The following is a 12217-nucleotide window of genomic DNA, read 5'->3' as shown; positions in this document are numbered from 1 at the left end:
CACACACACACACACACACACACACACACACACACACACACACACACACACACTTCAAAAGCTGTTTTAAATGTCATTTATTATGTAAATTCGTCCTGTTACCTAGTTCAAAACGTTTGATAAATCTAAACACACCCTAGATGTAAATAAATGCGTTGTTTGGTTGTGAATGTTTTGCTTGAGCTGAAACAGGAAAAAATGAGACATTATAGAAAACAATCTCACAAACATAATCAACAGTAGATGTTATTTCATAAAAGTGGATTATCCAGGATTAGAAAATAAAGCTGTCAAATTATCAATTCAGGTTGAGGATTACATTATTTGCAACAGGTAAAACGTAACCACTAATATGAACAAAATTTAACTTCAAAATTAGATTTTAGTTTGTAGGCTTAGTTATACTAATAATACCCTATATAAATACTACAAAGAAAAAGGTCTAAAAAATGGGATGAAACATGCATTAAGTATAATAACTTTTAATTGTTAAAAAAAACATTTGGGATCAGGTGACTCCTGACTGGGTCTTATTCAGATCAGAATAATGGCTCAGAATAAATCTGCTTTTGTTTTATGACCGAATCAAGTTGCTAAATTAGGATATTCAGAAAAGATAGCTCAATACCATATGTAAGTTTTTTAATCATAACAAAACATAAACTGTCTATGGATATTGCAAACTGAGTGATGACACCTTTTATGTAAAAATATTAGTTCCTGTAATCAGTAAATGTAGAACAATTTCAGTGACAAAAATCAGTTTGCATTGATTTTTCAAAACCATCTGTTTCAAAACTGAACATCTTATTAAAATATATATTTTTGGACACAAAGAAAAACAAATTCTTGAGTTAAGCTTAGTGCGGTTGTTTGCAAACTACAATATATCTGACATGTTGACATCTTAAAGCTCACTGATCATCAAATAAAACAGGAAAATTCTCTGCTACACATTTTTAAATTAAACTGAGACACTGTGATAACATTAAAAAAACACAGAACAAAACTAAAATGGGAAATGCAGTACATACAAGCAAAATGTATTTTATAGATAATTACAGGAAAATAATTACAATAAGTGGGTTAAATGAAAAAAAAACTTGGTGAGAAAGATTTTTAATAGTATTATTTTACAATGCAATTATTGCATTACGCTGATGCTGTCACCGAAATCCTGCAATGCTGACAGTTTTTTTTTTTAGTGTCAAACAGTCTCCGTCTGTGTTCAGTCCAAGAAGAATATGTTGTTAAACTGTGTCGCACAAAGCCTTTTAACTTCCTCTGCAATGGATAAAAAAAAGGACAACAAAAGAAAGGGTTAGGTAGAGATTATGACTGCATATTCTAGTAAAAATGACACAAATGTACAGACTGCCCGAACGTACCRTTAACTTCAATCAGGTTGGCGTTCTTTTGATTTAGGATCACGTACAGTTCTCTCTGATCAGACTTCTTTCCGACTACCCAGTAGTCTGTCATAGCTTTTACGATGATTTCCTCATCTTCATCAACCCTGGAAGACAGAAAAGAAGAACTAAGCACCCTTTCAAAACAAGCAGCTTTCACAGTTACATAAATAATTGGAGCTGGTTAAAACTTACAGCACCACTTGAACAAAAAGAGGTACTGATATTGTTAATGCAATGCACAATACAGACATGTGTGCCACAATACCACAAACAGAAATAAGGGACTTCCACATTATTTCTATCTCATGACAACTTAAAGGGGCAATGTTATGTGTTTCTCAGGCATTTATTTAAATTCTATACCATAATAAAGTAACTATGTCACCTTCTCAAACATGCATGAATGAGTCAAAGCAAGACTTTGGGCATGTTTTTGATGAAAGGATAACCATTATAATATGATTTAAAGCTAAAAAAAGTTGATCTTACTGATATTGCCCCTTTAAAAAAATGAGAAGGTACAAAAATGTAATGGGCATAATTTAGTCCATGAATATGTAAAAGTGTAATCTTTCAGCTTTGCATCACGTATAAATAGTATTTTAGGAGCTCCTGAATTGTATTTTTTTTGTAAGAGATGATATGAGAGTTTCTAGTTTGATACATTTTCTCATCAGGAGGAAAGTTTGGTTCAAAGGGYCGGCGTCCTCTGCTGTACCTCGCAAAGTCACAGTTGATGTCTCCCAGAATCTTCATGAGGTCAGACTGGACCGAAGTGAGAGAAACGGTGGCGGTTTTCCTCATATGAATGGTGCTCTTCTCTGCCAGGTTCATGTGGTTAAAGTAGATGAACTTAAACTGGGGCTCCTTCTCTGGCCTGAGTGGACACACAAACATAAATAAAAGCAGATCCATAAACTAAAGAGAAAATGAAAACACTATAGTAGTTACACATGGTTTCTGTGCATTAAAAAGCATTGCATTTGAATGGCTTATTTCTGCAGACTGTTGTGTAAAAATAAAACATTTTTTAATCAACGTGTGTAATTACCAAGTCAATGTCAGGACAAAGACTTGTGTGCCAGCTTGAAGAATTTGGAGCCTCGTTATTTATTCAGTGTATTCTTCACTAAGTTGATTAGGAGCCCATCAAGTTGCCACGGCTGGTTTTATATTACAGACCAGGACTTATCTAAAGCTAACTGCTGGGGTTAAAGGAGCGTGGACCAGGATGCCAGTCCTTAATGCAGCGGTGCTTGAGTTACCCCTAAGTAGTGCTACAATGATATCCAGTAATATTAGAGTCTTATCCATCACTGCCAGCTCGGCTGAGTGACACAGTGGATCTGAACACCGAGAACTTTCAACTAGAGATACACAAATGTCCCATTCASTTTAGATTCTTTATGCTGATTATTATTTTTTGTAGATGGTTTCACTTTTAAGATCTGTGGATTTAAATTTTGAATTACCTGCCATAACATTAAAGGTGAATCTGTGTTTGTTTTGTGATAAACTTTTCTGTTTTCATGTGGAATTCTCTTTTACTCCTGTAGTCTGATTGTATTTTAGGTGCCAAACAGTGATTCAGCTGATTAAGTTGCAGAATAGTTTAAATAAAAAGTAATTATTATTCAATCATTGTATTACAAGGTTGAATCAGGTTCTCTAGATGGGTTCTTCTTTGTTGAAACTTTCATATTTTATCCAAAACACAACCCATTGTTAGTGCTCTGATGGCCAAAACCAAAACAGGACTCCAGCAGCCATCATGTGAAAAGGAAACCCAGACCTAAACCAGCGGTCACTCCATATGTTGAAGGAGTTTAGAGAAACTGAGAAGTTTATTCTCTAAACAAAACGTCCCAGTGGCTTTTATTCACCAAAAACAAATTACGACAAAGATTRGTTCACCCCAAAGATCCAGTTCCCTGGCACAAACAGAGTAATGTTGTGTATGCTGTTTAGTGTCAGAAGGACTGTGATCAGTTATACATCGGGGAAACAAAACAGCCACTGTTCAAAAGAATGAGCCAGCACAGATGAGCTACATCATCAGGCAAATACTCTGCAGTTTACATTCATCTACAGGCCAGCGGTCACTCTTTCAGGGATGAAGATGTTCTCATCCTTGATAGAGAGGAATGTTGGTTTGAGAGAGGAGTAAAAGAAGCCATTTTTGTGAAGAAAGACCGTCCATCATTAAACAGAGGTGGAGGCCTTCATGTCCAGTTGTCCCCCTCTTACAATGCTGTTATTGTAAGTATGACTCAGCCCCCTGTGAGCAACAAGCGGCCATCAGGGCACTAATGATCAATCGTTAGGCTGATGGTCCTCCTTTTCCATGTGGAAAACCAGTTTCAGGAGTCACAGACAAATTGGTTGATTCACTATAAGAAGGTAAGAAGRCTGAGCTTACCTGAATCTCCTCAGACTGAAAAAAATATTTTGAAAAGACAAAACCTTTCTTAACTYTTGTGTTGTAATGATGCCTTTGTTTGATAAAGGTTTAATAATTAAACTGGTATTAGAGGCCTATGACCCCAACTATTATTTTGAGGGTCTCAAACTGAAACCTTTGGGAACTGCTGAGAACCAGAAAATTCAAGCAAGTGGTATCATTTGTCATCTGTAAGAACATTTTGGACACAATATCAAAACTTTCTTTTTTTTTAAATTACTCACAACAAAATCTTGGGGTGTCTGAATTTCTGCAGAGGACAAAATTTATAAACTATAAAAGAAAATACTTACAAAAACCTTATATTTTTACAAAACTTAGATTAAGTGTATTGTAATTTGTCTATGGAGTGTATGCTGGTTTGAAACCAAAAGTCACAGAAACACACTTTGTGTAACAGTTGCAATGTCATGATGCTATGGGGTTTTAATCACACTTCCTTAAATTCCATTAAAGGACACTGAGTTTAGAAAGCAGTGGATTTGTGACTAACCCAGATATCCTGCGGTTAATGGTGAACTGTTCACATATATCTGATGCCAGCAGTGTGAGCTGAGGGCCCACCAAGCTGTCCAGCTGCTCGCAGAACTCTCGTGTCAGCTCTACAGAAGCTGGGGGGAAATATAAAACATGACGAAAGTTAACCATTTGTAGGCGTAGGAGGGAGAAAATGTAGTATGCCCTTAGCAAAAAGCTAAATTACAATACCAAAAAAAAAAAAAAACCTTCAGAAAACCATAAAAAAATAAAGGAACTYAGCATAAAAAACAGAACTAAACTTACCACTGATCATAAAACAGGCAGCAGCACTCATAGCCTGAAAAAAATAGCAGATCAGTGGAGGTTACACAGAATCTAGGTCAGAAATCACATTAATGCGATGACTTGCATTGTGGCATACACTTCATTTCAAAATTGAGAAGTCTAATCCTGAACATCCGTTGTGGAATATTTTATCCTAAATCCAGCATTAATAAACCAGAACACAAATCCCTCCYTTCACATATTATGAGATTCATCCTGAAAATGAGCAACTCCTCCACCGTCTCATTGGTTTCCACATCGACACGTCTGTAAACAGGAAACAGCATCACRCGTGTCTGAACGCACCTTGTACACAACCAGATGCAGCTCCTCGTAGCCGCCGTGGGTTGTGACGAATATTTTTGGAAATCTGAACTTGGCCTCTGGGTCTTTGAGGTTCGTGGGTCCAGTTAAAAACCTGAGAAAATAAAATAAACCATGGCGTATGCATCATCAGTTTGACATTTATGGTTTTATTTAGGAGAAAGTAAAGGTTATCGTGGTTCTAAAACAGAAAGGGTTCATCTTGTGATAAAGAGACAGAAAACATTTTAAATGTCGGAGCTATGACCCTAGAAGTGTTTGKTGTATGAAAATGTCTGACAAACCCTGACATTTTCTGCAAGTTACCAATWTAAATTATTCTAATCTTGACAAACACGTGTCTGACAAACCAACTTATTTCTATCATTCTCAGCTGTAAATGTTAAAGTGATTATTTAGGAATAAAAATCAAAAACGGTTCCCTTTAAACCTGACAAAAACTGGACCTGTGACCATATTTGTGTCTTCATAGTTAATGGTCAGTGCTTTAAATCACACTCATACACTGATGGGACACACGTCAGAGGCAGTGGGAGTTCAGTGTCTTGCTCGGGGACACTTCGACATGAGACTGAGTAGTGGGGAATTGAACTGCCAACTCTCTAAATTAGAGGACAACTCCCTTAACCACTCAGCCACAGAGGTGACAAGATGACAGAAGCCTGAAACCACTGARTCACAGATTGAGTCAAAAGACTCAGGACATCCTTTTATTTCAGAAAGAAAAGGGAAAATTACATTTAACATCCCAGAGAGTAATGAAAAAGGGAAGCTGTCTTTTAGGCTATGTCCAGAACACGGCCGCCATCTTGAAACCTGCTACATTTGAACATTTTTTCAAAGATAGGCCCCCGTCACCCATTACTTGCTGTGGTATTCAGATACTGTATATCATTTTCCTTTTTCTTTCTGAAATAAAAGTGTTCTCAGTACTGGTCCTTGAAGGCCACTACTCTGCATGTTTAGATGTTTCTTTGCTCCAACACACCTGACTTAAATAAATTAGTGATTAACAAGCTTTGGCAGTACTTGAAGACCGGCTGAAACGCAGAAGTGTACAGTAACTAAGTATGTTTACTTTGTTACATTACTTAAGTAAATTTTTTTTGAGGATTTGTAATTTTACAAAGTATTTTTTAATTGTAACTTTTACTTTAATTACATAACACTCAAAACATGAAAATTATAATTTAACTTTAAAATTACAAAAGTTACACATTACCAATTTCAATATGACCAAACTCATCATGTAAAGAGTTGTTTATGCACTCTAAATAATGAAGTGGTGAATTTATTTAACCAAGTCAGGTCAACTGGTTCCACTGAACCAAGTTGAGTAAATATAAATGTGTAAATTGCTATACTCAGTTTAAGGCCCTGTCACTCTAGACAACTTATGAACATTTTAAAGGGATCCCTGATTAGTTGTAACATTAGACTTTATTTGATAAACCTATATTTTAACTGTAAAATAAAGACTGCAAAAATACTGTATGTAGTCTGTTTAGTTTTGTAAATTTTTAAAAACATATTTTAACACAGATGGAGTTATTTTATTTAAACACAAAGCATTCTGGGTAAATGATGACGTGGATAGGTCATCGGTGTGAGCGAGCTATATCCACCCTGAAGGTTAATCTTGGACAATATCTGATGATCAACACTTAAATGAAACCAGAGAGCGTTGACAGAGAGGAGAAGGTAGAAATGACTCAGCCTGTAACTGAAAATGTGGATGCAGGACAACAGAGCTGCTTCATGGAAGAAGAACACCAGCTTAGCCTGTTAGCGTTCGCGCTAGCGCTGACACTATTGCCTTATTAGCTCAGCGCTAGCGCGACAAACTAACAAGCTAAACTGAGGTCCTCCATCCATATTTTCAGTTGCAGGCTGAGTCATTTTTGCGTTCCCCTCTTTGTCATTTATTTTCAAATCACAAATGTTCCAACCAGRATAACACCAACTTCATCTTCTATATTAGATCTCATTCTAGTTTCTGACCAGACAAAAATTAGCCAAAGTGGTGTCATTAGCACTGGTCTAAGCAACTACTTGCTGACCTACTGTACCAGAAAAATAATAAAAACTAGAGCACACCAACACAACACAGCTAAAATAYGATCTTTAAAAAAGTATACTAAAGAGTTTGAACAACTGCTTAGTAATATTAACTGGCATGAAGTCATAAATAGTAGTAATATTGAAGAGGAATGGTCACTGTTCAAAAAAAAATTCCTGGAGGTTCTAGACAAAATTGCTCCCTTAAAACTAGTACGTATAAAACAAAACACAGATCTCTGGATGATGGGTGAAGTTCTCCACCTAATTCACCAAAGGAAACATACTTTCAGTCAGTTCAGAAAAACTAAGAACCAAGAATGGCATGACAAATAAGTATCACTAAGAAACCTGGTTCAATCTAAAAAGGCCCAAGCRAAATCAAACTATTTTATGAACAAGATGGRAGAATGTAAAAACCAGCCCAAAAAAAAAACTATGGAATAAACTGAAAAGCCTTGGCACCTCCTCTAACATTAAAACATCCAACCACAACATTGGCCTCAAAATAAAAAATGATATATGCTTTGACAAGCAAAAGGTGGCTGAAAACTTTAACAGGTGCTTCTCGACTGTTGATTCTTCTCTACTATAAAATTACCCATGGGACGTGGGAGGTTTGGCCCGACCTACATAAAGCAATTCTACAGCAAATGGATAAACTCAGGTGCTTAATTTGTATTCAAACACGTAACAGAGGACACTGTCCTCAAAAACCTTCAAAATCTAAACCCAAACAAGGCAACTGGACCAGACCAAATACCCCCCAGATTCATTAAAGATGGTGCCATGGATCACCTCCCCACTAACASACATTATAAATTTGTCTGTCAACAGGTAGTATCCCTTCCGAACTTGAATATGCTAAAATTACCCCTATTCACAAAAAGAGCAGTAAAACTGAGGTTAGCAACCATTGTCCCATCTCATTTCTCAGTGTTGTCAGCAAACTGATTGAGAAAACAGTCTATGAGCAACTCAACCAATATCTCACAGACCACAAACTTTTATACGCACTCCAGTCAGGTTTCAGATCCTCTCATTCTACAGACACATGCTTAATTTACCTCACCGATTTTATCAAGTCAGAGCAAGATAAAGACAACCTCACAGATATGGTCCTTCTCAACTTACAAAAGGCCTTTGACACAGTGGATCACAGTATTCTCATATGTAATTTGGAAGCCCCGGGGCTCCAGAAACCAGCAGTAAACTGGTTCAAGGACTACCTACTTAACAGACAGCAGTATGTAGATATCAGAGGCGTAACATCCACTACAATAAAAGTGATATGCGGAGTCCCACAGGGTTCCATTCTTGGACCGTTACTATTCCTCATATATGTTAATGACAAGTCTGCTGCTGTAAACTGCAAGCTGCTTTATATGCAGATGACTCAGCTCTCCTACTAAGGACACTCTAAAAATTCAACAAAGCCTAACATCAGAACTTCACTCTATCCACGAATGGCTTACAGACAATAAGCTATCTCTTCATCTCAGAAAGACAGAAACAATCTTCTTTGGATCCAAAAGAAGGCTCAATGGTAAAGACCCACTGGACGTTAATTGTGATGGCCACCCCCTTTCCAGCAAACCAAGTGTTAAATACTTAGGTGTGGTGCTGGATGAAACACTCTCAGGCAGTCAAACAGCTGACACTGTCATCAGAAAATCTAATGCCAAACTTAAGTTTCTGTACAGGCAGACAAGACATTTCAACATTAAAAAAAATGCTAATCTCATCTCTCATACAAAGTCATTATGACTATGCATGTACATCGTGGTATTCAGGCCTTCTCAAAAAACTGAAAACTCAGCTACAGACTTCACAAAATAAAATACTCCTGTACCTCCTGAATGCCAATCCTCGTACACATATAGGTCACTCTGAGTTTGTTCAGGCTCAACTGCTTCCAGTTCACCTCCGAGTAAAACAACTGAAGCTAAATCACATACATAATATCCTGCACAGAAAAGCTCCCTCCCGTCTTAAGGCCCTGGTCACTGTAAATGAAAAGTGCAACAACACCCGATCTGGCCCACTGTCTCTAGTTATCCCCACCTCAAAATCCTTCGGTCAGACTTCTTTCAGCTATTCTGGAGCCAAAGCATGAAATGATCTCCCAACACAAATACAGTCAATACACCGCATAGAGAATTTTAAATCAAAGGGAAAAAATCTTCTACTAAACAGTCTCCACGAAGAGGAGTTAAATCCCTTCACTRTGCCCTCAAACTCAAACTCATCTTCTCATATTCTTATCTGTTCTGTTGTATCTGCATACCTTTCTGACTGTCTGAAACTTAATAACCTTTTTCTCCATCATTGTACCTCGCTTCTCATCATTGTGTCTATATTCTCCCCCATAGAACTCTGTCACTTAATTTTTGGACCACAATGGAAATAAGTGTTTCTCACTTTCTTGTGTTATCCAAGTACTAATAATGAATGTACTAGATGTTTATGTACATACAATATTATTGCTAAATAAAATCAATCAATCAATCATAGCGTCGGGGCTAACTCTAAAGCTAACAGGCTAAGCTGAGGTTCTTCTTCCATGAAGCAGCTCTGTTGTCCTCCATCCATATTTTCAGTTMCAGRHTGAGWCATTTCTACCTTCTCCTCTCTGTCAACGCTCTCTGGTTTCATTTAAAAGAGTCGATCATCAGATATTGTCCAAGATTAACCTTCAGGGTGGATATAACTCGCTCACACCGAGGATCTATCCATGTCATCATTTACCCAGAATGTTTTGTGAGTAAATAAAATGGCCTCATCCGTGTTAAAATACATTTTTAAAAATTTACAAAACTAAACATCCTACAGTATTTTTACAGTCTTTATTTTACAGTTAAAATATATGTTTATCAAATAAAGTCTAATGTTACAACTAATCACGGATCCCTTTAAAGACGTCTACATTGAAGCTGGTATTGAAAATGTTTCATAAGTTGGCATAAGTTGTCTGGTGTGACAGGGCCTTAAGTGGAACCAGTTTAAGGAAATTCAACACTTCACAGAGTGTGTGTAAATCCATTTTTACTTCCCTGATTACTGGGAGCAGTTTTATGACTTTTACTTCAGTACTTTTCTTATCAGTTAAATTAATTTTTAGCGAAGTCATTTTATGTTGAGGTATTTTTAATTTTACTTATTTATTTCAGTACTTTATTATCTCTGCTGAAGAGCAGGGAAGCAGCTAAAACTTACAGGATAGTGGCCCTTGAGGATCAGGGTTGAGGACCACAGGTCTAGTTCATGCACAACAAAAAAATAGTTGGCAAATAAAATGTAATCGGATGCTAAAAGTAACAGATCAAGTTTAGTAAACATTATCTCTGAAACTATAATGGTGTGTTACTGGCCATTTTAGGTTAACCACGTGTCCAAATCTCAAAACAACTGAATGTAATTAAATACAAACCAACATTCAAACTTAGACAGCAACACAAGATGTTTATACAAACTAACTTATAGAATCATTTTCCTGATTTTAATCAAATTTTTGTGTCAAAAATGAATCAAACGTTTACCATACAAATCACCAAGTACTCCAGGTCGGTATAAAAACAATTTTTGAAATTAGGGAACAAAATGAGTCCATTTAACAAAGCCAGACTTTGGTCTTTATAGCAGCCATTTTTAATCTAAATTCAAACTGTGGTATGACAGCTGTAGTTCTTCCTCAGCCTCCAGTTCTCTATTTCCCTAAAATTGAGTTTGTTTTCATTTTTTACAACATATGTATTTGTTTTTAGTGAGGGGAAACACCTGTGCTTTCTTTTTTGTCTCCCTCTGCTGCCTCTGTCTTCACTCCTTCATTTTGAAGAATAAAACCCTCTTTTCAAAAGTCAGGATTTCTCAGGGCTATTTCCAGCCCTCCATAATTTAATTTATCAGAACTATCTTGTTTTCATAAAGTAAGCTTATGTTGCATTAAATCCTGTATTTCCTGTCTCATGATGGGTCACCAGTTACACTTGGACCTATTTCAGCAAACATTAATTCCTTTAATTAACCCTAATCTAGCACTAAAGCAAACTGTTTTCAGCTACAGAGACAGTATTGACATACTTTACCTTGGTGATAACACTGTTTAGCCAAGAAGCTTTTGTAATGTATTTATCAGCGTCCCACCCCCAAAAAAACAAATGTGTGTTAAAACTAGTTTGCACATTCAGAGCATTGTTCCTGATGTGTCCAGGATTTGCTGGTACAAACTGTCCATCTGCACAGAGCAAGATTAAAAAAATAAATAAGACAGTTAGGCACGCATAAAGGATTAGGGATTTACCTTCCATAGTGTAACAAATTTCCTGCAACTTCTGGCCTCAGAGGAGAGTCTCTGCCRGCCAACTGGGATGAGATGAAATAAAGAGAAAAGGACAAAATAAATTTATTAAAATGTGTGGGATTGCCTATAGCGTTGAATTTTATGCTAAACATAAGCCACAATTATAAGCTGTYCTACCAGATGAATTAAACACATTTACTACTAATTAAACTCATTAAATAAAATCAGTAGCTTTCCATTAACAGCTTCATTTTACACTTTTTTTTTTAAAGCTGAAGACATTTCAAACAACCCCCACATTTTCTTTGATCATTATTTTCCACAGTTCACGTTTCAAGAAACTAAATCAATTTCTCTTAGTTTAATTCAGCGACTCTCGTTTCCACCGTCCACATACCTCTGGTTCTGAGTGCCTGGGGAACAGCGAGGTGGTCAGATACTTGTACAGGATTCTCATGTCGTCCTGTTCCAGCCCACTCCTGCACACACGACCATGAAGACAAAAGTCACACCTTATAGCCGCCACAAAAAAGATGTGATCAAAAATAAAGCAAAATGYTTTAATATCCTAATTATTTAAGGTGTGGTCTGTTCTTTACAAGTGAAAGCTTGTGAAGATAACAGTAACGAGTGATAAATACCATAAATACTACAACACACTTACTGATTTAACTACAAWTTAACATGTTAACAATTTTATTTGAAACAATCCAAGCTGTTGTCTTTATTACTTCCACAGCAGCGGGACTCACAGAAGGCATTTTATTTTTTCACAGTAAGAGTCTAAAATGTTCTCAAATTTCTTGATGGCTCATTGCAGAGAAAAGCAAGAACCCCCCCACCACCACTGCTTACATC

General features: G+C 36.6%; 1 protein-coding gene across 1 annotated transcript in view; it reads right to left on the bottom strand.

The window, feature by feature from the left end:
• Window positions 1-62: 62 nt before the first annotated feature.
• ccz1 (CCZ1 homolog, vacuolar protein trafficking and biogenesis associated) overlaps window positions 63-12217 on the bottom strand; it is a 20410-nt gene continuing 8255 nt past the window's right edge. Inside the window, exons 10-17 of the mRNA XM_014027754.1 lie at window positions 11757-11838; window positions 11360-11421; window positions 4984-5095; window positions 4657-4690; window positions 4367-4484; window positions 2131-2289; window positions 1389-1516; window positions 63-1284 (exon numbers count right to left, since the gene is read on the bottom strand). Coding sequence (XP_013883208.1) covers window positions 1229-1284; window positions 1389-1516; window positions 2131-2289; window positions 4367-4484; window positions 4657-4690; window positions 4984-5095; window positions 11360-11421; window positions 11757-11838 — 751 coding nt within the window. The 3' untranslated portion in view covers window positions 63-1228. The remainder of the gene's footprint in view (window positions 1285-1388; window positions 1517-2130; window positions 2290-4366; window positions 4485-4656; window positions 4691-4983; window positions 5096-11359; window positions 11422-11756; window positions 11839-12217) is intronic.

The sequence above is a fragment of the Austrofundulus limnaeus genome, unplaced genomic scaffold (genome assembly GCF_001266775.1).
Source record: "Austrofundulus limnaeus strain Quisiro unplaced genomic scaffold, Austrofundulus_limnaeus-1.0 Scaffold680, whole genome shotgun sequence".
NCBI classification, from domain to species: domain Eukaryota; kingdom Metazoa; phylum Chordata; class Actinopteri; order Cyprinodontiformes; family Rivulidae; genus Austrofundulus; species Austrofundulus limnaeus.
This window is presented reverse-complemented; position numbering and strand designations above follow the sequence as displayed.